General features: G+C 38.1%; 1 protein-coding gene across 2 annotated transcripts in view; it reads right to left on the bottom strand.

Annotated features, from left to right (window-relative positions):
- Positions 1-857: 857 nt before the first annotated feature.
- LOC139135481 (clotting factor C-like) overlaps positions 858-21,587 on the bottom strand; it is a 41,972-nt gene continuing 21,242 nt past the window's right edge. For both annotated transcript variants that reach the window (XM_070702874.1, XM_070702875.1), the window contains exons 10-16: positions 14,839-15,039; positions 12,796-12,883; positions 12,386-12,651; positions 11,926-12,127; positions 11,412-11,511; positions 6,998-7,246; positions 858-1,559 (exon numbers count right to left, since the gene is read on the bottom strand). In XM_070702874.1, coding sequence (XP_070558975.1) covers positions 1,290-1,559; positions 6,998-7,246; positions 11,412-11,511; positions 11,926-12,127; positions 12,386-12,651; positions 12,796-12,883; positions 14,839-15,039 — 1,376 coding nt within the window. In that variant the 3' untranslated portion in view covers positions 858-1,289. The remainder of the gene's footprint in view (positions 1,560-6,997; positions 7,247-11,411; positions 11,512-11,925; positions 12,128-12,385; positions 12,652-12,795; positions 12,884-14,838; positions 15,040-21,587) is intronic.

Raw genomic sequence — 21,587 nt, 5'->3', positions numbered from 1 at the left:
AAGTGTTTGATTGTTTGCCGTGGAACGTGTTGGAGCATGATTTGTTTTGTCTAAGATAGAATATGAAATATCGGTTGTCAAATGAAAAATAAAAGGTTACCGAATTTACGCCTTATCAAAAATCCTATTCCATAACAGTGGAATGCCCAATCCTTACCACATACTCTGAGACTTTATTGTGTGTGCTTGCATTTCCCTTTCCATCGTATTCCTATCTTTTAAAGTAAAGTCACGCCCTTATTTATCTCGCCACGTTGATCGGTTATTATCTTATATTTTCATCGTTTCAAGGTACGTTATTTGTCCATTTTTTTTTCACTCGCAAGGATCATCAGCTTGCACCCATTAATTTGCTGCGTGCGTTAACCTACGGTTCAGTTAAGTTCATTCGGGTATCTCGATAGGGAGTAGACATCGGCGATTAGGGTAAAGCGGACAGGAAAAAAAGGACAGACATTCACAAAAAGAGACTATCAGACGAAGTGAAGAGCAGAAGGAAAGTTTGTCAGGCAGACAGACAGGCAAACTTGGCTAAATAAAGTAGGTTTGGTTCACCCGCTTGCAAAAGTCGAAAATTTCTTCGATTTCAGTCTCCGCTGTCTCAGTACACGTGATGTAGCGTAATAATTGGCGTCAGCGATGCTTGAACTGCTGACTCAATCGTGTTTATTTAATTTGTTGGCACTTGGAAACATTAAGACCTACATGTACGGCGATACACGTTTGGTATCTGTACCTTGTACGGGCTACAAAATGGTCTGTGCTAAAGACCGTTTAAGTGCATCTTGGCAGTCTCGATGCTACTGCAATTTGTTACAGAGAAAGCTAAATGAAAACGCTATACGACGACTGTAGAATATTTTGACAAAAATCGCAAGTTTATAACTGTTTATTTCAATGTGAGCAAATATTACAAAACACGGTCAGGAAATCTACATGATGCATGAGAGCGAAATAACATGATTTTGTGTCGGCACGATCGCATTTCGTGATACCCAGCTTCTTTTCGACACCGACAGTATTGTTTTCTGCACTAGAATATATATATTATAATGATAACTTTCAATATCCAGATACCCTCCTTAGTGGTGTATTGGTTGGTGCCCAAACAGACTGTTCTAAGTTTTTACGTAAAAGATTATTGCCATTTTCTTAGTAATGATAAAAAAATGTTTGGACAAACTCAGACAAAACGTACAGCTCACACGATTACGCAAACAATTAAGTCATATTTATACCGTCGGCATTTTTTTATCAAATCTGTTGACTGCCCATACACCCAGTATCTTTTACACAAACTGTCTTATCCAACGGACAAATCTCACTACTTTAGTGTAGCCGCCGTATTGTCCGGCAGAGCCGCACTCAAGCGGGCTACCCCAGCTGACCAGCCCTTGCAGGTACCAACGCTGGCGATCGCCATCGTCTTGCAGGAATGCCATGGGACCACCACTGTCTCCGTTACACGCGTCGGCACCCCCTTCTTCGAAACCAGCGCAGAACATGTTACTGGTGATGGTGACGTAGTACTGCATAGCGGCGTAGGCTGCCTGGCATTTCTGTATTTGTGAGAGGAAAACGGTATAGGACAACGATTTAAAATGTTTTCATATTGTCGGCATTATCGAGCAATATAGCCACACAGAATGCTTAACTTATCGAAAAACTCCTCCGGTAACTATGACATCCACATGATGTGTGCAATGAACAAACAAGGTCTCGAAAACACCCAAAGAAGTGTCGTTTTTGGAAAATTACAAAACAGGTTCTCCTTTTTAAGTTGTTGTACATGACTACAAAAATCCTTCGCCTTATCGACAGCGATGCCGCCGCTCTTGTTCAAAGTTGTCATGTTCAAGGTATAATATAAATCAAATGGCTTTCTAAGTACCCGCGTACAAACAATTCAACGCGTGTTAATGTCAACGTTTATCAGCAGTCGAGGTTGGAGCTACCTGTGGAATCAGAGTTGTCATTTGGTTGAGAGAACTGATTTAACCAATCTCCGTTGAATGCGACCATAAGTGGGCGCTTCATTGACTGTATGCATTGAACACAAACCGAATAATTTTAATATCTTATTACACGGCATTTCAAAAGCGAGATGTTAACAGCATACAGAAAAACTTAATCCGCTGGAAATTGAAGAAACAACGGTATACACAGCAATTTGCCACATTAGAATGTCGCAGTTTACTGAACTTCTACTCCAAATGGTCAACAGTGATATTATGAAGATAACAGAGACAAATAAACATGTACTGAATACGGACTACAACATGCATTTTCGAAAATAACCTGTGCGAGTGTACTTCTATGATTTATATGGGAATCGTTCGAGCAGTTCAGCATTTGCAAACGAGAGATAAATCCACCGTGCACAATGAAATTACTTTATCCGGATTGAATCGGATTCCTGAGCAAATAGATAAACAGGCGATTCGCCACCCCCACATCGCAGAAACCATTTATTTTCGTCACTGGAAAATTGACATGTGCATTCTATTTGGCACTTTTGATGATAGAGCCAGTGTGAACGACAATGAATTATGTGGATGGAAGGTGTTGCGGGATTGTGTTGTTTCCACCTCACGTGAGCAATGCATAGTACAGATCAAATATGGACAAATTTTAAAGCGATTGATAAAAAAGAGTGACAGACGATGATAGGAACAATTATCAAAATCCTGAAGACTAAAATATCAAGCAAGCCGTGTGCAATATCTGAAATGCAAGCAAAGAGATCAGCCTGTAATGTATTTGCCTATAATAATATGTTGGATTTCAAAAACAAGATCTGAATTGAGTCTAAAACAAGGTTGACTCAAACTAACGCTTACAGAAGTAAGAATTTAACCTTCATAAAGTGACGAGCATTATTTCTTTCTCCTTTTTGATTGTCATTGTACCGAAATTTTGTAAATCATCGTCCCGTCTTCAGTTTAGTTTAGAGCCAGCTGCGGACTCAATGTGATTATTTCTTCGACTGCTAATCCTAATTTTGTCGACAAATACGTCATCGATTGTCCTTCTAAAGAAAACAACACTCACTCACGCACCTCACTTGCATGAAGAAGCATTGTTTGCCGATAGGCTGGCTGTTCAGCGTTGTAAGTTCGGCCAGCGATCAACTGCCAGACTTAAAAAGTTAACTTTTGTAGCATTGCCGTAAATTTTGTCCCAGCTGAATCATACGGCAATACTAATTGTTCAACTCATGAACAAAGCGTTTTCGAGTGTAATTTCCGGTGTTTTTGTTGGAAACCGAACTCTAGTCCAGACTAGAATCCATTTGTCAGCATTTAACAGTACACAACACTGCATGTTGACAATGCAAATTTTAGAGTAATTTCAAAATTAATATTGTTTGCTGGAAACTGAATCATAGAGACTAGAATACATTTTAAGTATTTTGTACACAACGCTGTGAGTTGAGATAGCTAAACATTACACTTGACACGATTCGAACTAGTTTGGAAGAATAGGATATTGTAGTAATGTTGGTTTAATTAGCAAATTTAAGCTCATCTACTTTCCTTTTTTTCTACAATTCACTTGTTTTAATGGTTAATTTGTAATATTACAACTTTCAGCTATAGGGCACCTAACACTTTTGATAAATTTGAACAATTAAAAGATTTTATTCTCCCAAATTGGTTCAAATCAAGGCTCTCATTACGTACAAAATTTAATGCATGGCAAGAATTCACTTGTAAGCTATATTAAACACAATTTGAAATAATTTGGGAGACTTGGATCTTTATATTTTTCAAATTTCTCCAAAGCGTTGGGTGCCCTATAGCTGAATGTTGCAATATTATTAATTACTCATAAAAACAAGCGAATTGCTTGAAGAGCAAAACAGACGAGCTTACATTTGCAGATTAAACTAGCATTTGTTCACTATCCAGTCATCCCAAATTAGTTGAAATCGTGTTATTATTGCACACGACATCAAGGTCAAAGTCGCGTATTTTGACACACATTGGCGAGAGAAGAATATGAAGTTGTTTTATAGAACAAAAAACATGAAACGCTAATATTGTTGTCCCTTCAAAAGAAGTGACTGACCCGCTGTCTGTATTCTAGAAATACAATATTTAAAATTTATGATTTGCGTATCTTTCGCGCTGGTTGTAAACAACAATATCATCAAAAGTTGAAACTGTCGTCCCTTTAAGCTTTTTTCCCTTTGAAACTGTTCAAGTTATCACAATCATATCGTGTACGGATACTGTTCAACTTCTGCACAAAGTATAGAACAACATGGAGCACAAACTGATCAACATGTTTGTAGAGATTTGAGGACAGAGCAGCTCAAATACAGCTTGTCATGAAATGAATCATGTTCGTCCATGTTAACTTCGTTTTGCAGTCTCATTACGTTGTACTTGCGTTAAACTCTCTGCTGTGTATTTGGAAGCAAGATGATCTCACAGTGACCAAAGGTGCCAGCCATCGAGGTACACCGCCACTTTGTCATCGCTGCGAACGGCGATACAAGTATAATCACCAAGACTCCTAGCTATGAACTTATTCACTCGCTTTAAAAAAAAATACACCACGGAATCGCTTCTAATTTGCTTGAATCTGACACGGACAACACTCCCTATCTTTTTAAGGCCCTGTATAATGAAACGAAACAAGTTTAACTTTGCCGTGATCAATTTCTCACACCGGGACAGCGGGACTCAATATTCACCGCCCTATGGCCGGTACATATAAATCACAGCCAACCGTTCAATTTTGAAGTTACGAGCCTTGCCCGCCACGGAAACTGAATCACCTAGATCCGTTTGTTTCTGTATTCCAATGCCGTTGTACATTGCGCTGGCAAATAGCTCGAGTGTATCATTCAACCTGTGATTTTTATAGCATCGATGACATTTCATGGTCAGAACGAGACCACCTCTTTTTATGATTTCTAGATTGATATACAGCATATACCACACGCGAAGCAGAAAGAATCCCTTCAAATCTCTCTCTCTCTCTCTCTCTCTCTCTCTCTCTCTCTCTCTCTCTCTCTCTCTCTCTCTCTCTCTCTCTCTCTCTCTCTGATTTGACTATCTTGCATTCTGTATCAGGCTCATGTATAGTCGTCATGGGACATACGTCTGAGTTCATCGCATACGATCACCTTACAAGCGCTAAGCCTTGGTAAGTTGCTTACTTTTATTGCGGTTGAACATAGGCAGTGGAGACTACTGTCTATAGTTTGGACCATTTTACTTTGAGGACGTGTGTGCTTGAGTCAAAATCACCGAGTCTTCAACATCGTCACAGGAATATAGCAGCAAATCTCCAGAAAATTGAGAAATTCAACCCATGGACGAAGTGAAGGTGTGAGTGATTTGTAGACAGATTGAGCGATGCGAATGATAGTACGACATTGTTACCAAAAATAATATATTTCTACGAAAAAAAGCCAATCTAATAGGTATTTTAACATGATGGGTATAGTCGTTAAGAGTACCCCCGTAGTTGGTCAAACTCTGAGTTCTAACCCTCGTATTGAATTTACCAGTTCTAATAATGTAAAAGTATCATAGGTTTTGTACATATGGTTGTCTCGAGTTTTGCTCGTGTGCATGTTTGTCTTTGCGAACGAGTGTTTGCATTTGTATATTAAGAGGTCTGCGTGATAGATGATGTCGGGAAGAGTATTAAAATTGGATTCTTTTTACAGATATCGAAATTTGAAAGATTTATTATTTCACCAAAAAAAGTCCGTGTTTCAATATTCGTTGTCGCACGTTAGGTATTTGCGGTCGTTGGCAGAGCATTGGTAGACTGCCGAAGCAAAAAGATACAACGTCAGTATAAGAGGTCGACGGCTATGCTCTTTGAGACATATGTCCATCGTCAAATCGTCGAGCAACCGATTTTTTTATTGGTCTGAATTTGATTAAGTCTTTTTTCGAGTTTGTAACTATAAAATTGGGAAATACGCTCAAAATTAACTTTCGTTTAGTCATTATTATTTCGTTCATCACAATTCTTTCAGGTCATCAGGAAGGTACACTTTAACTGATGTTTTTGAATAGGCCCGTCTGAAATTAACTCGGCCGACAGCCTTAAATCGATCAATTGTCGTCTGCGTTTTGATCGCAAATTCGCCTCTACTGTGATTGGCGGACAGGTGTATGTTGTGTTCATTGGTCATATCGCTCAGAAATAACACAGTGCCACCGCCCGTTATCTGCCGTCATAAATCGGACAAGCTAATAAGGATTATTATAGTAACACAGACGAGGAAGACAAACAAACGCACGCCAAAATTAGAAGCGTGGGGGCAAAAGGTTGGAAATCGGGCTTATATTAGTAACTAATGACCAAAATTACCTCTTCAGCAAACACATATCGGAACATTCTCCGAAGCTTTAAATATAGAGTGCAAAGCGCATGTGTTGAGTGCCGTCTATTTTTAGAATATGTGCTGCAGTAAACAAGACTGGGACAGAAATGGGCCGACTGGTTCGTGGATTAGGGTTGGGGTGAACTTGGCCGACCGTGGAAACACTTTCTGGATTGAGCGTCTGATTTACAAAATACAAGCGCTTCAGTTTAATTGACTCATGATTTTCTATATTTCCCCGTGAATATTTAAGTATACGACTGGAAGTTATTTTGATAGCTACAGGTAAATTACTTGAAAATTGCAATCATCTTTTGCCACTGCCCTACATCGATAGCAGTGAAAAAATGAAGTACAAGCGCGTTTATATAAATTATGTAAGATGGGGTGCATAAAGGCCCGGCTTCTTACATTTTCAGTTGGTAACCTTTAAATGGAATTTTATGCATTTTGTGAAAAATGTAAGCTATCAGAGCGCGTGTGTTTATACGGATTAATTTGACAAGACATGACATGACAGAGGTAAGGCCATGGCGCATGGGAACATGTGAGCAATATAGTCATTATTTCATCAAAACGACCTCTGCATGGCTGAACTCGCAGAAAACTACGGAAAATAGGCTTTAAAATAACCATACTTACTTTAGAGCCGACAACGGGTACCCTAGCATGTTTCAAAATGTCTGACGGGTTTCCATCTTCCGTCCGACCCCATCCAGACACTACGCCAGATTTGCCTGCGCGTAGGTGTTGGCGAGTCAGGTAGGGCTGTGGAAGGCAGACAGGGCGCACTCTTTCGGTCAATGACGCCGGTCTTGAGAGTCGAATCAGGGCGATGTCGTTGTCGAGGTTAATCGGCTCAAAATTGTGATGTACATGGATCTCTGAAACCTACAAGGGAAGAAGTGAGAAATCAAGCCATTACATGTAAATCAATTGTGTTCGGTGTTATCAATTAAATGTAGTCTATACATATCCATATAGGTTTTACCGAGTTTTAGGGATTGTTAGCGCACTTGAGGAACTCTGGGCAACTTTACCCTGGCGAAAAAAAACCTGGGTTCTCTGTTTTAGCCTCTCAAACAGTTAAAAAGAATGCCATCTCTACGATTAGGTTGAGTAGAAATGTAGCAGTCAGGGCCCGATATTTGTCAATCTTGCCAGGGCTTTTGTCACATATCGGTTGTCGAAAAGCGAGACAAATGCATGATACAGTGGCAATGGACAGGTCGCTTGATAACCTTCCCGTCACCTCGCAATACGTCTAATTGAACATGAACACACAATTGGTGATCTATAAAAAAAACCTGCTACTTTAAAGTTTGATAACTGCCGTAAACTATGGAACTTACATAGTACGTTCCAGTTCTGACGGATTTCAAGCCAAACCTTTGAAGCCAAAACTTATGATCAGTGAACGCATCTGTGACAGATTTTTAATTTTTTCCCCTCCATTACTCTTCCCTTAAAGGAACAAAGTCGGCCATTTTTCATGAATTTTGTTTGATACGAGATACTACTTATATTGTCTAACATGTTGAAAGATACTGAATGAATGGCTAACCATGCATATATTTGACCCCTGTTTTAGACACATTAAATGAAACCATCGCGAAAATGAATTTCATTGGTTTCATGTATCGCGTTTAAAACCGCGGTCAAATATACGCATGGCCACCGATTCATTCAGTATCTTTCAACATGTCAAACAATAATCTCGCATCAAACAAAATTCATGAAAAATGGCCGACTTTGTCCCTTTAAACTTCCATAAACTGTAACTTTTAGTGTATTTAGCGTTATTTTCTTTATATTTTGCAAAATACAGCTTTTCTTGGTATTCTTAAAATCATGTATAATGTTACCAGTATTACACATGTACACACAGCGCTGTATGTGTGTAATATCAAACATGTTGACAACAGAAGTTAAGGTAGAATGCACCTCGGGGACGCTTCGCACTCTCAAACTTTTACAATTCTTTTCTGATCTACTACTTGTCGGGGTTCATTTTAAAGCCCCTGTAGAGGGAAAAACTTTCACCGTCTTAGGTGTTTTAAAAATTGAAATTTTTATTTTTCCCCACAGAGTTAACACAGGGATGCCGGCCAATTTGAATTTCAAATATCGGTAAATCTTGGGTAATTTGTAATCTCTAGTACAAAAAATTTGAAAGGTGACCCCTGATTTTTATTCTTGATTTTGAACGAGAGCGGTTAAAATATTCCTTAAGGACAGTATGAACAAAAGTTTAATTCTTTCACTTTCGAGGCGCATACTACCTCAAATCCGAACGGGAACTCTTTTTTTAATTGTATACTGTACATAGTGCGTCGTGTTGGTGAGGCTAGTAATTTATCTTTCAACATACCTTGGGAGTCAAATAAATATAAACCTACTTTACAGAATAAAGAAAAAAACACTATCAAAAGTTACTGCTGCTGCCCCTCTACATGTTCTGCAACACATCTGATGTTAGTTTTAAACACAAAAGACTCCTTTGTTCAATGTATCACAGCATTTTCTGAGAAATAGGTCAGTGAACTGGATACGCCAACTCATTGTGAATGAAAATAATCAATATGGATATTCTGCATGGAGTGTGGCTGTTCGTCCAATATTCGAGCAATGATCTTAAAATGCTTAAAAAATGTTTGTCTGTTGGTAAAGCTTGTTGAAACGTGGTCATGTCACAAGTTTCCGAACACCCCTCCCCCCCTTTTCACAGTATCAAAGGCATCACCTCAAGTACCCATTAGACCTATTAATGTCACATTTCACTTGTAAGGGTAAATTTGCACTTTGTCAGCTGTTTGGGAGAAGTAGCCATGTCCGCCAAGCGTAGTACGGACGCGCTTCAACCCCCGGACACATGCAGAGAATAGTGGTGGGTTGTAAATCCCGTTTATTGAGAAGATTTGCTCGAAAAACAGGTGAGCGCGAACCGACAGTTCGGTCAAGGAGGGAGCACAAGCACTTTCAAAATATCACATGCTCACCACATACTTTGACCCAAAAACGAGCAATTTCGACCTCGCAATGACCTAAACCATTTGCCCAGGGTACTTATATTTTTTTAATCTAATAGATAGAGCAGCATTTGTGCTGGTTTTATATATCTCTTCGCTATTTTTAGTGACCGAGACGATGTGCTCACATTTTGGCCATTCACGTATCAGCCGATGGGTTGTTATTATTAAATGAATCATTACTCCAGCTCAGAACTGTCAGCTGAGATAAAACAATATGGGTTTGTGTCCGCTGATTGGCAAACTTGCGGAAATTCTTGCTGACGAGAACATTTTATTCAAACCGCGAAAAACTAAACAAGATGAAACTTGTGGAAGGTTTATGACAAGTTAGTCACTTCTCTTACGGTGACTACAGTTGTATCCGTAGTTTAATTTTGTTCAGAAAACACGACGTGCATTTTCTTCGATCTCCTCGCAAAAGTTAAACATTAAATGTTAGCCTTGTAAGACAATCCAGGCTATATTATATTATATTATATTTAATGTTATTTTCGTCAGCTGAATTCTAACACGGACTAAAATTCACCTGTCGACAATATCTTCGGGACATTTGCTTACACATGGTTTGCGTTGACAAGTGTGAAAACAGTAGGCACTTGGACTGATATTGAAAAATGCACTTAAAGCAGAACTAATTAATGGAAAATACACATAATTGAGGAGCTACCGGAGATTTAAAGTTCATTAAGCGGACGCACTCTTCAGGTATCCAATGTGGCCGTATGTCATAGCTGGGTAGTCACGTGACACGCTTTATCTAATATCATCGACCACTGGTGTGTTGTTTCTTTCAATGCGCGATTCACGCCTGAACAATACGAATACACTGACTGGACAACAAACAACTTTTCAGATCCTATTAATCATTGTATCTTGTTTGACCTTGCTTAAAGATCGGGTCATGTCTTGTTCATTTCAGTACCCCCCCCCCCCCACTATTTTCTTTCACAAAAACTAGTTTTTACGCCCTTGGATATGAATATAGGTCAGAAGATGTCTGTAACTTCAATTTCTCACCGACATCAATCCATGCAGATTAAACTATGGAATATAATAAAATAGAGTCATATCAACAAATAGGGTCCATTCAGGCCAGACGAAATTGTTGAACTATGAATACTCGAAGTCTGAAAGCAATGAGAGACCTCGTTTCATGGCATGAGTGAAACTCTTCTTCTTCTTACTTCCCCTCCCCATGGCACACCCCTTCCCATGCAACACACCCTCCCATGTCACAACCCCTCCCCATGTCACAACCCCTTCCCCATGGCACATCTCATCCACGTGCACTTTTGTTTGGTCATCCATAGTTAGTTTGGAGACTTCTTTACCTTGCATTTACGCAGACTTACATAGTAGCGACGAAAACACACAGACACAACGTGCCGTATTGACTTTCAGAGACCCTGTGTCTATCTAAGGTGACAAGCCAGTTTATTTCTGGGGAAAAAGCGTCCCAAAGATAACAAAACTCTATTTATAAGCATCGTAGACTTTGCATTGTTTGTCTTGACATCACATATTCCAGTGTAATTGAAGATCATCTACGAGGACAGTTTTGTGTCGCCACTACCGAACACATGGACTAAGTTATGAAACATGGCTCAGTCAATTACCTGTACATCATGTTCAGAGGTTCCGCTGTTAATCGATAACTTTATTGATAGTAATAAGAATAGCTGATACACGTCCCGTCAGATGCATGGGTTAACTAATTATCGGAACCATATTACTGATTATTGATGGGTTTTTTCTGTCTGGGAAAATAAGCTTGTCTCGATTAAATGATATGGTCAGAGCGAGTCAGCAATCAAAATTCATGAAGGAGAGCGTGAACTCGGTGTCTGACCGATTCTACATAAATGAGAACATTTTGGATACTGTCACTAAAATTTAACCTTCAAAAGTATTTCAAAGATCATGTTCGAACCTGACGCCAAAAGTATACACTCGACTCTGTTTGAATTCATCGTAACCTGACTGTAATGTTTTGAACGGTTGTTGTCTCCATTTCAGGGGCTTACCTCGAAATCTTGAACTTGATCATCGTCAAGATCATCGTCGCGGTAGTGCTTACCAAGGCTTACTTTGACGTGGTCAGTGTCCGTAACATCAGTGCTTTCCCTGGAGAAGAAAGAAAACGCAACAGATGAAATGAAATGGATTTTGTATAAGACCCACGGGAAATGTGATATAGTCCTGGACCGGTGTGTTTGCATACAACAGCTGGAAAGTCGGCCAACAGTTATCTCATCTGAAAGACAAAACAGTGAAGAAGGCCGGAAAACTGTTTTGGGGCAAAATGGATAAAAACAAGTTGTAGTTGACAACCAGAACATTGGACAATTTCTTTGATTGATATCCAATTGGGATGCGGCATAGGAGAAGATTTTGACAAATATTTATATTTCTATACTTCCATTAAATTCAAAGCGGTGTTATTGTCCAAGAGCGGTTCATCTCCGTCCCTTGCATGTACATGTTCCAATTTTTCTCCAAGGGTGTTTATGTTTTGCGAAAGGCGGATGGATAACTCACCTGTACGTCACACAGTGGGCTGCTGTGATCACCCACCTCTCGTCGATGAGAGCACCGCCGCATACCAAGTACAGTGACGCCTCCGACTGTCCCGGCAGACGCACTAGCCGCTTGATGGCTGCTTGCCACGGCCACTCGCCGAGCGTGGACGCGTTTCCATGCACAACGTATTCTTGACGATTCACAGACTTTTTACCGCAAACTGGAAGTCAAGAACAAGAGTGTGATATGGAGCAAAATATGACGCATTCTTGAACATTAAAATTGTATGAATTTACATTCAGTAACTCATGATCGTTAACGCCTCGTATTTATTCCTCTTAAGATTTTGCGAGGACCAGGAACAGTTTTGAAAATTATGACAGAGGCGTTTTCAATATTCTCCTAAAGGAAAATATTTTGTTAGTCGAATGGTCCACAAGCTAGTATTGTTATTTGTAACTTGTTATTTTAGATATACCTGGAACACAGGTAGGTTGCCTCCCGTCCCATTCACCGTCTATACAGGTTCTCTGCTTCGAACCGCTCAGCTTGTAATAAGTCGACTCGCACTCGTAAACAGCTTGACTGTACTCGGCATAGTAGCCGTCTGGGAGTTCTGCGGGTCTATTCGCGCCGCGAGAGTCGCTGTCTTCAGGGGTAGAACCCTCCGCAGGTGCGGTGTCGACAGGCGAGTCAATCCGTGAGAAGAACCCCAAAAAACTTGGTACTCGCGACGATATTGACCTGGTGGTTGATTGAGAAAGGTTGACATGTTTTTTGAGTTGAGGGGGTTGAAGTCAAACGTGCTGCACATCGAAAAAACTAGTAAAGAGAAGAAAAAATCAAATATATTTCATACATGCTCTTGGAATGAGTGTGAGTACATACCGACGAGGCAAACCGTCTCGATCAAGGACAGGTGGCAGTATTTCCCGGACCATATTCTTGGGTGTTCCCGGATCAGAACAAATTTTGGCTGAGCAAAATACCAAAGAAAAGAACATGTGCAATTGTCATGGAAACAAGGACATGTTGGCATGCCACTTTGCAACACTAGATTTAGTCTAAATCCTGCAAAGAATGCTCATTGCCGTAAATAGACTGACAGTAGAAAATGCAGAGTTCTATTTCAATAAGCCATATGCGCTACTGCACTGGCGATATCGTTTTGTAAGTGTGAAAAGAAGCCCCATTCAGCAGTAAGGGTCGACATAAGGAAGATTGTCAGTTGAGGGCCTTTTCTGTTTGTGCGCCTTCTAGGTGAAACTCACTGTCCATATGAAAGATTGTCAGTTGAGGGCCTTTTCTGTTTGTGCGCCTTCTAGGTGAAACTCACTGTCCATATGAAATTCTCAATGCTAAAACTGTTGATTTTTTTAAACGGGGCTTGTAAACCGAACTTCTCATTTTAATTTTCTTTCTGATTAGTGAAACGAACTGAGAGTTTTTTTCTAAGAATTAGAAAACAAAAACAAGAACAATCACCACCACCATCATCATCATCATCATCATCATCATCATCACCATTTTCGATCGAAAACATTATTCTGTTGCATTTCTACGAATGGGTTCACACATAAGTTGTCTGCTACTGTATGGGCCTTTACCCTTAGTTTGTTATGAAAATATACAAATTCAGGTGACGAACTTGACCGTTTGTTGCAGTTCAATGTCAGATCGAATGCTGATGTATGACCTACTGGCGAGAACTTGAAAGCAGACAGACAACATTGAAGCACAGTGAGGCAACCTGTTCTGAACGATTAAGTGATATTTAATGCCAGCTAATTTGATTCCAAGTGCATGACATTCGCCCAGCAAAGAAAAGTGTTTTAGAATGCCCTCACTGGAATTCAAGGACGACGCTGCTAAATTTCGCACGATTTATGCCGATATTTTACGATTTATCTCGAACTCGTGTCAGGCTGAAATTTGTCGTGAACAAAATCAATCGGGCCGCCAAAACCACACGCGGTCAAATATAGATAAAATGCATGTCCATTATCCACTTCGCTTTGGAAACAACACGTACGTTTACAGTGGGAAAATTTATTGAATAAATGCACATCACTTGGCTGTTTTCGTTTGTTCTCTATAGATAACGTATTGTTATAGTACACAGGTCGTTCCTGAAATCAAGGTATATGTTTATTAATAAACAATTAGGTAAGATATCCAGCAGTTATCACAGTGACTCTAAACAAAAATGAGGGGTGATATCTGGAGGACAGGACTTGGAGGAGGTGAGTTCGAAGAGAAACGTCCGACAATAAACGTTTGCTTTGTTGGTCGTTTCCAATACATGAACATGGCATCGCGCGTGCTTCACCGGTAACAGCGATGCCATTGCACAGCACGGCATGTGGTGTGTACAGTATTGAACGTCGCTTTAATTAAAACATAAATATCTTATCCTTCGAATGTAATTTTAAAATCATACTTAGCATTTAAATAATGAACTGAAGACAGTGGAATCAGGCCTAATATGGTTTTAAAATGTGCTTGCATGGTATATACCATAAAAAACGCCATATGTTCACACACAAAATGATCTAATCCACAAGAAGGTGTTTTGATTATTGTTCCCCCCCCCCTTTCTTTTGACTTGCTGTATGACAAGATGGGTCACTTGGTAGGGCAATAATGCGTACAATCCTAAAATATCTCTTCGACAGCATTCTTTCGTCGTACATTAAGATTAAAATTCACAGACATACGTCAAGATAAAATTCATCGAAACACCAACAGTTCGAATTCAATACCATTACATCAATTTTGAAAATAACCTTATGGTACGATAAGGATTTGTTCTAAAAACGGCCATTGAGGGCGCCGATTTTTGTTTTACTTTCTCGAGGATCGGCCTGGTATTAGGAAACAACAGTGAAAAATCACCGCCGTTAGTTTTTGCCGTACAGGTCCAAGACTAACCTGCAGAACAGGTGGGTTGTGCTCCACTCCACTGCCCGTTACGCATGCATCGTCTCTCGGCTGAACCAATGATATGATATCCCCGCAGACACTGAACAACAGCGCGCGTACCTTCGAGGAAAACGGAAGGGTAGGTCGATCCGCCAACAATGCGCTCGGCGTTCTCAGGTATTCCGGGATCATCACAAACAACCATTTCAACTGCAGTAAAAGTAACAGAAAATTGTGGTGCAAAAACTTTCACGTGGAGTCAATGATTGAAATATCCCGACACTATTAATCTCCAACGGCATTAGAGACATCAGCTTCCTCGATTGCATCATCCACTTTGAAATTGAATTCTTTCTTTATTCCCATGAATATAAATATAATGTAGGTGATTACAACAACATCCAATACAGTATAAGTATACAATCAATAGGGAAAAGGGGTTGAAAATAGCTGTCTGCATGGCAACTAATCTAGTCCAACCCCTGTAACTACAATTTATCATTGAGTAGAACATATCACAGGGCATACTGTATAACTCTGTCATATCACCTCAACTCATACAAACACATGTGGTCATAACTAAAATAAATAAACACCATTAGTGTGATTAACTTTCTGTTTTCAGAAAATATTTGTACTCCCGCTTAAAGTGTGACCTGCAATTAATTTCTCTGATATTTAATGGTATACTATTCCATAATTTTGCTCCTGCAAATTGTAAACTGAATTGCCCCAATCTATGTTTGGTTTTTGGAATTATAAGATCATTTCTAACATTTTGTCTGGTGAAGTGAGAATGATAAATTGGCGTAAAAAGTCGGAGAATTCTGTCGGCAACCTCTCATGTAAAACGTCATGGACAAAAACCGCTAATTGTAAACTATGTTGTTGGTATATATTTAAAATACCAAGTTTCTTGAATAGTGGTTTTGATGATGAATTCCAATTGCTGAAAGTTATGATTCGTACCATGCGTTTTTGTATTTTTAGAATCTCATTTAAGTACGTTGGATATATACTCCCCCAAATTTCCAGACCATAAATAATATGTGGAAGAACTATAGAGTTATATAACGTGACAAGAATAGATTGTGGTACAACAGAGCGCAAACGCAAAAATACTCCTGTTAACTTACTAATTTTAGACTTGACAATAGAAATTTGCTGTTTCCATGACAGACATTTATCAATAGTAACCCCGACAAAGGAAGAACAAGTGACCTCAGAAATTGGTGTATCATTTATGGTGAGTGTTCCAAAAGTGTCAATCCTATTCCTACTACCCGTTTATAATTAAATAATTTGTTTTGGTAAAATTCATTGTCAGTCTATTTGCGGTACACCACTGAGAAACCTGTTCTAATTTGATACTGACACTATTTAAATCAATACAATCTTTCTTTTCAAAAGTGTGAAACAAGTTCGAATCATCGGCATATAACCGAAAGTCAAAGAAATCAGAAGACATACAAAAATCGTTAATATAAATAAGGAATAACGTAGGTCCTAAGATTGAGCCCTGTGGAACACCACAAGAAATTAACCTTCTAGAAGAGAAAACACCCTTCATATCTACAAATTGATAACGAGAAGATAGATAGCTTGTAAACCATCGGAGAGGCACACCTCTTACACCATAATAATTCAGTTTCTTTATAAGTACATCATGGTTGATAGTGTCGAACGCTTTTGAAAAGTCGATAAATAGACCTAGAGTCGAGTTTCCTTTATCCATTTCATGTAAGAGGTATTGAACAAGGCTTATCAGAGAAATTTTGGTACTATGCTGTTTTCGAAATCCATATTGATGATGATAAAATATATTATGATTCTCAAAAAACTTTAAGATTTGGTTGTTTACAATTCTTTCAAATATTTTGCTAATCAAAGGCAAAATAGAAATCGGCCTATAGTTTCCTATATGTCCTGTGTCTCCCTTCTTATAGATGGGAACAACACGAGCTATTTTCAAATAGTCAGGAAAAACACCATTTGATAATGATAAATTCAAAATATGACAAAGAAGTTCAGATATTTCATCGGCAGAGTCCTGTAAAAGTTTCACATTAATATTATCATGGCCACAGGCCTTCCTGTTATCTAACAAATGAATCATTGAATATATTTCCCGCTCAGTTACGGGCTGTAAAAGAAAGAATTTGCAAGTGGAGTTTTCAAGTATGACATAAAATTAACATCTGAGTGAGTTACTTTCAGCTCACTTGCAAGCTTTTCACCAACATGTACAAAGAAATTATTGAAATCATCTGCCATGTCATGTAATTCAGTGTGGATCACAGTTTCATTTTCAGACACAATGTGTAATTGGTCTGGTATTTTGATATTAGTAGCATTATGTTTCCCGAGCAACTCATTAATTATGCCCCAAGTTTCTCTCATATCATTGCGACAATTCATGAGCTTATCTGAATAGTAACGTTTCTTTTCTTTGCGGAGAATACCTGTTAGGGTATTTCTAAACTTTCTGTAAGAACTTAGAAATGGCTCCATAAAATTGTTTCTGACAAGTTTACTATATAAAATGTGCTTTTTCTTAATTAATTTCCGTATGGAATCCGTCATCCATGGTTTGTCATTTCTCCTCTTTTTCCCCCTTTTTATGCGTCTAAGTGGTGCATATTTTGAAGCAATCTTTTGAAACTTCGTAATAAAATTGAAATATGCCTGGTTAACATCAATGCAGTTAAAGACTTCTTCCCAATTTTCATCTCTTAAATCCCTCTTAAATTTGTTTTTGTCATACTTTGTGTAGTCTCTTGACAAGCTATAATTAATTTCGTTTGAGAATGCATTATTAAAAGTATTAAAAAAAGCAAAAATAGGAACATGATCAGAAATATCTGACATAATGGTACCGGCATCTATGCGATCAAAACTTAAATTTGTATAAATATGGTCAATTATTGTCTTAGAGGACTGTGTTATCCTTGTTGGTATACTAATAATTTGTTCATAATGCAAACAGGAAAGTGTATTCACTAAATTTTCTGAGATATTTGATGGTTGCTTGACATCAATATTTAAGTCTCCACTTATAATACAACCATTGTAGTTGCTCTCCATTTGTGTTAATATCTTCTCCAAGTCATCAATAAATAACCCACAATTCGTGTTTGGAGGCCTATAAATAACAGCAACAATATAAGATTTCCCTTTTACAGTAAATTCAAGCCACAGGGATTCAGCATTTGACACTGACATACTATGTAACACTTTGTACTTCACTGTGGAAAGTACATACATTCCTACTCCTCCACCTTTACCATGATCTCTACATTTAATTTCGAGAGAATAATTTTGTAAATTGTAGAGGTTCTTGAAGTCGATTTGCCAAACTTCAGTTAATGCAATGAAATTGAATTTGTGATCAATACAATCTTCAAAAACATACTTAAAATCACTAAAATTTTTCTTCAAGGAACGAATATTGATATGAGATACAGATAGAACATTGTTTCTATTTGAAAATATGTCATTGAATTCAGAAATTGAATGAGCAAAGCACGACACATTTTCAACGTTTGGTTCAAATACTTCCATATAGTGTCGTGAAAGTAAACTTATGCCATCGAGATATTGCGCTGTGATATATCAGATCCGGTAATCTTAACCAAATCCCCTTTACTTTTAATGGCGATTAAACAGCTCAACAGCTTCTATTCAAAATGCTTTTCATGACATGCGCATCATTTCATAATATTCTAGAAGACATGTGACGTGTTTGAGGGAAATTAAGTCGTGTTGAAGTCTGAGGAGAACATGAATTGTACTCTCGGGCCCGACTTGTCTTTCTGAAAATATAAAATGTTGAATCCGCCAAAATGATTTTGTATCCCGAAATGTTTGTTAATTATTTTCTCACAGCCCTGGCTTTGCACGGTGTCTGCAGACGTTTATTCTTTCTTTGAAAGATATGCTCTTGAGTTTCGTTAGGGAATGTTTGATTAAACTTTCTGTTTCATACTTTAATTTTCCAGTGTACTATTGGTCCCCGTGTTGATACCAATTTTACTGGATGCCGCATTCAAAGTACCTGTTCTTTCGTCAACTCTGCTGCGATTTCAAGCGGACGATTGTGAGTCTGTGCGTATAGGCAGCTGACTCGCACAACTTGAAGGCGTTATTTGTACAAATAATGATGGCGTCTGTTCCCGTCCTAGCACAGGCCCCAAAGAATTCTAAATTGAGAGATTCCCACGGTAACTGTATCTTTCCTTATCTGACATTGACTTTTCTCCCCAACCGAGGTTCAAAGGTCAGACATCAATCAAAGGATGGAACTAAATACTTTATATTCATTTTGGAAACCGTTTACAATTATGCACAGGAGGCCGTTGCCGCATGCGCCTCCGATCTGCAACGATAATTTCCTGGTTGACAGCCGCGCACAAGCGAAGCAAACATTGATATCCAAAAATTGGTCGATCTCAAGCTGCAGTGTCGTTGAACACGATTGGAACTAATTTGGGATAATTGGATGGTGAAGTAGGGTCATTTCAACCTGCATATGTAAAGTCGTCTGCATTTGTTTTTCAGTTACACACTTGTTTTTATGAGTAATTTGTAATATTGCAACATTCAGCTATATGGCACCTAACACTTTTGAGAAATTTTAAAAATATGAAGATCCATTATCCCAATAAGTTCCAATCGTGTTCGTTGTGTAATTCGTTGATTTGGAATCATGCATGGCGATCAATATGCCACCAAATCAAGCTGACAGGATCAGAAGGCCTGTTTCGAAAATGACTGCAAGCCAGATTTCGCCAGATTTATACCAATAGTTTGTGCAGAACGGGATACAAAATCAGTGTCTTGCCGAGGGTGCTATCAGTCAATAGAAGGGCTGAAATAGTTCAGTGATTGTTAAAAATTTTCCAGCATTAATTATCACACTCACAAGAAATGGGTATTTAAATCAAATTTACCAGGTCTCATTTCCTTGTATATGAAATGAATCAATGTACAAGACATTTTCTTAACATCTACCAAATCATTTGAAAGAGAGATCACCAAAAAAATACTACAGCAGAACTGATTTGGGAAAGGGTAGATGGCCATTTTCCCATCCAAAATTTACAATTTTGTCATGCATTGTTTGGTGAGAATAGCAAATGCCTACAAATCAACCTTGGAAAGGGAATTTGTATTTTGACTTAAACCTAAACAACATTGACAAGTCAGTTACATTTAATGGGTTCTTCTTTCCTGAGTGTGCGAAAAGCTAGATAAAAATGTTAAATTTGCTGGAAATGTATTTGCTGATTGTGCAGTTAGCAATAATTTATGAAATTTGCCCCACGTCTTCACATAAAAACACTGTTAGATTGATGATTTTTAAGTAGATTATAACAAAATGCTCAAGATCTTATGATCACAAAATAGTTTGAATTGTGTCAGTAGCACAACTGTGTATAAATGGAAATGTCCCATGATTTATTGCAATTTTTATTCTTAATTGTTGAGGACACAATATGTCTTTAATTTTACATGCATTCACTTAAAAGTAATTAGTGATTGAACTGTTAAAGCTGTTCAATTATTAATCTTGGGTGAAATTTTAATTTAGGTTATTTTCAACTATGTTGATGGATATAGCTTCTTATCTCACATGGCTTTATTAGGAGGCAGTTTAAAATTACATTTTGATTTCTTAACTATCAAATTTCAGAGTTAGATTCAAGCGTCTTTGTGAAGGCTTAAGAAGCCTAAATGTAGGCATGAATGCATATGTACAGTATCAGTATGTGTCCACTGGCAAGGACACATGAGTTCAGGTTTATTCTAGACTGATGATTTCATTGCAGTGGACATACAGAGGAATGTAAATACTTGAATAAACAGCATTAACAAAAACAAAAGGTTATGAGTTGAAGTATTGATGATGTTCTTATATTGTAATGTGACTCAGTATTTGTGAAATATGTTTTTACAGTCTTTTACGTCAAAACTTGATCATTTTACACAGTTTAAGAGTGCCATATGAAATATAATGGAACTCAGTTTGGTACCCTTATGTGATGTAATTTTTCAGATGACATTATAATTTATGGAAACTTTATTATTTCCTTATATTTTTTTTTTCAAACTGATTTCCTTAAAAGGCCTTAAGTAGGTATTCTTTTTATTTTTCAAGATGCGATTTGACATGACAAAGTTTGGTTGTAATAGTTATCTTGTTAACAATACAATCATTTCAACAGTGAATAAAAGTCCTGTTTAAACTTACATATCTTCAGCTGGTTTTGTGATTAACACCTCAGTTACAAGACATGGCCTGCAACTGACACACCCACCTCAGTTACAAGACATCGATTGCAACTGACACACTCACCTCAGTTGCAAGACGTGGCCTGCAACTGACACACCCTCCTCAGTTGCAAGACGTGTCCTGCAACTGACACACCCACCTCAGTTGCAAGACATGTCTTGCAACTGACACACCCACCTCAGTTGCAAGACATATCTTACAACTAACACCTCACACCCCCTTCATCAGTACAGTTGCAGTTATTTTAGTCCCAGTTAGAATCTTGGTTTTATTTCAAACTTTTTCCAAGCACAAGCCAAATTTTTATATATTTTTTTTAATTTGCTTCATTTTTTTGAAAATATATGAAATTAACATTTCTGAACTTATACCCCAATTATTTCCCAATAAATTGTGAATTTTGACGGAAGCTGATTGAAATGGTGCATGAATCTAAGAAATTAACAACAAAAAAATTAAAAAGAAT

Source organism: Ptychodera flava, chromosome 6 (assembly GCF_041260155.1).
Source record: "Ptychodera flava strain L36383 chromosome 6, AS_Pfla_20210202, whole genome shotgun sequence".
Taxonomy (NCBI): domain Eukaryota; kingdom Metazoa; phylum Hemichordata; class Enteropneusta; family Ptychoderidae; genus Ptychodera; species Ptychodera flava.
This window is presented reverse-complemented; position numbering and strand designations above follow the sequence as displayed.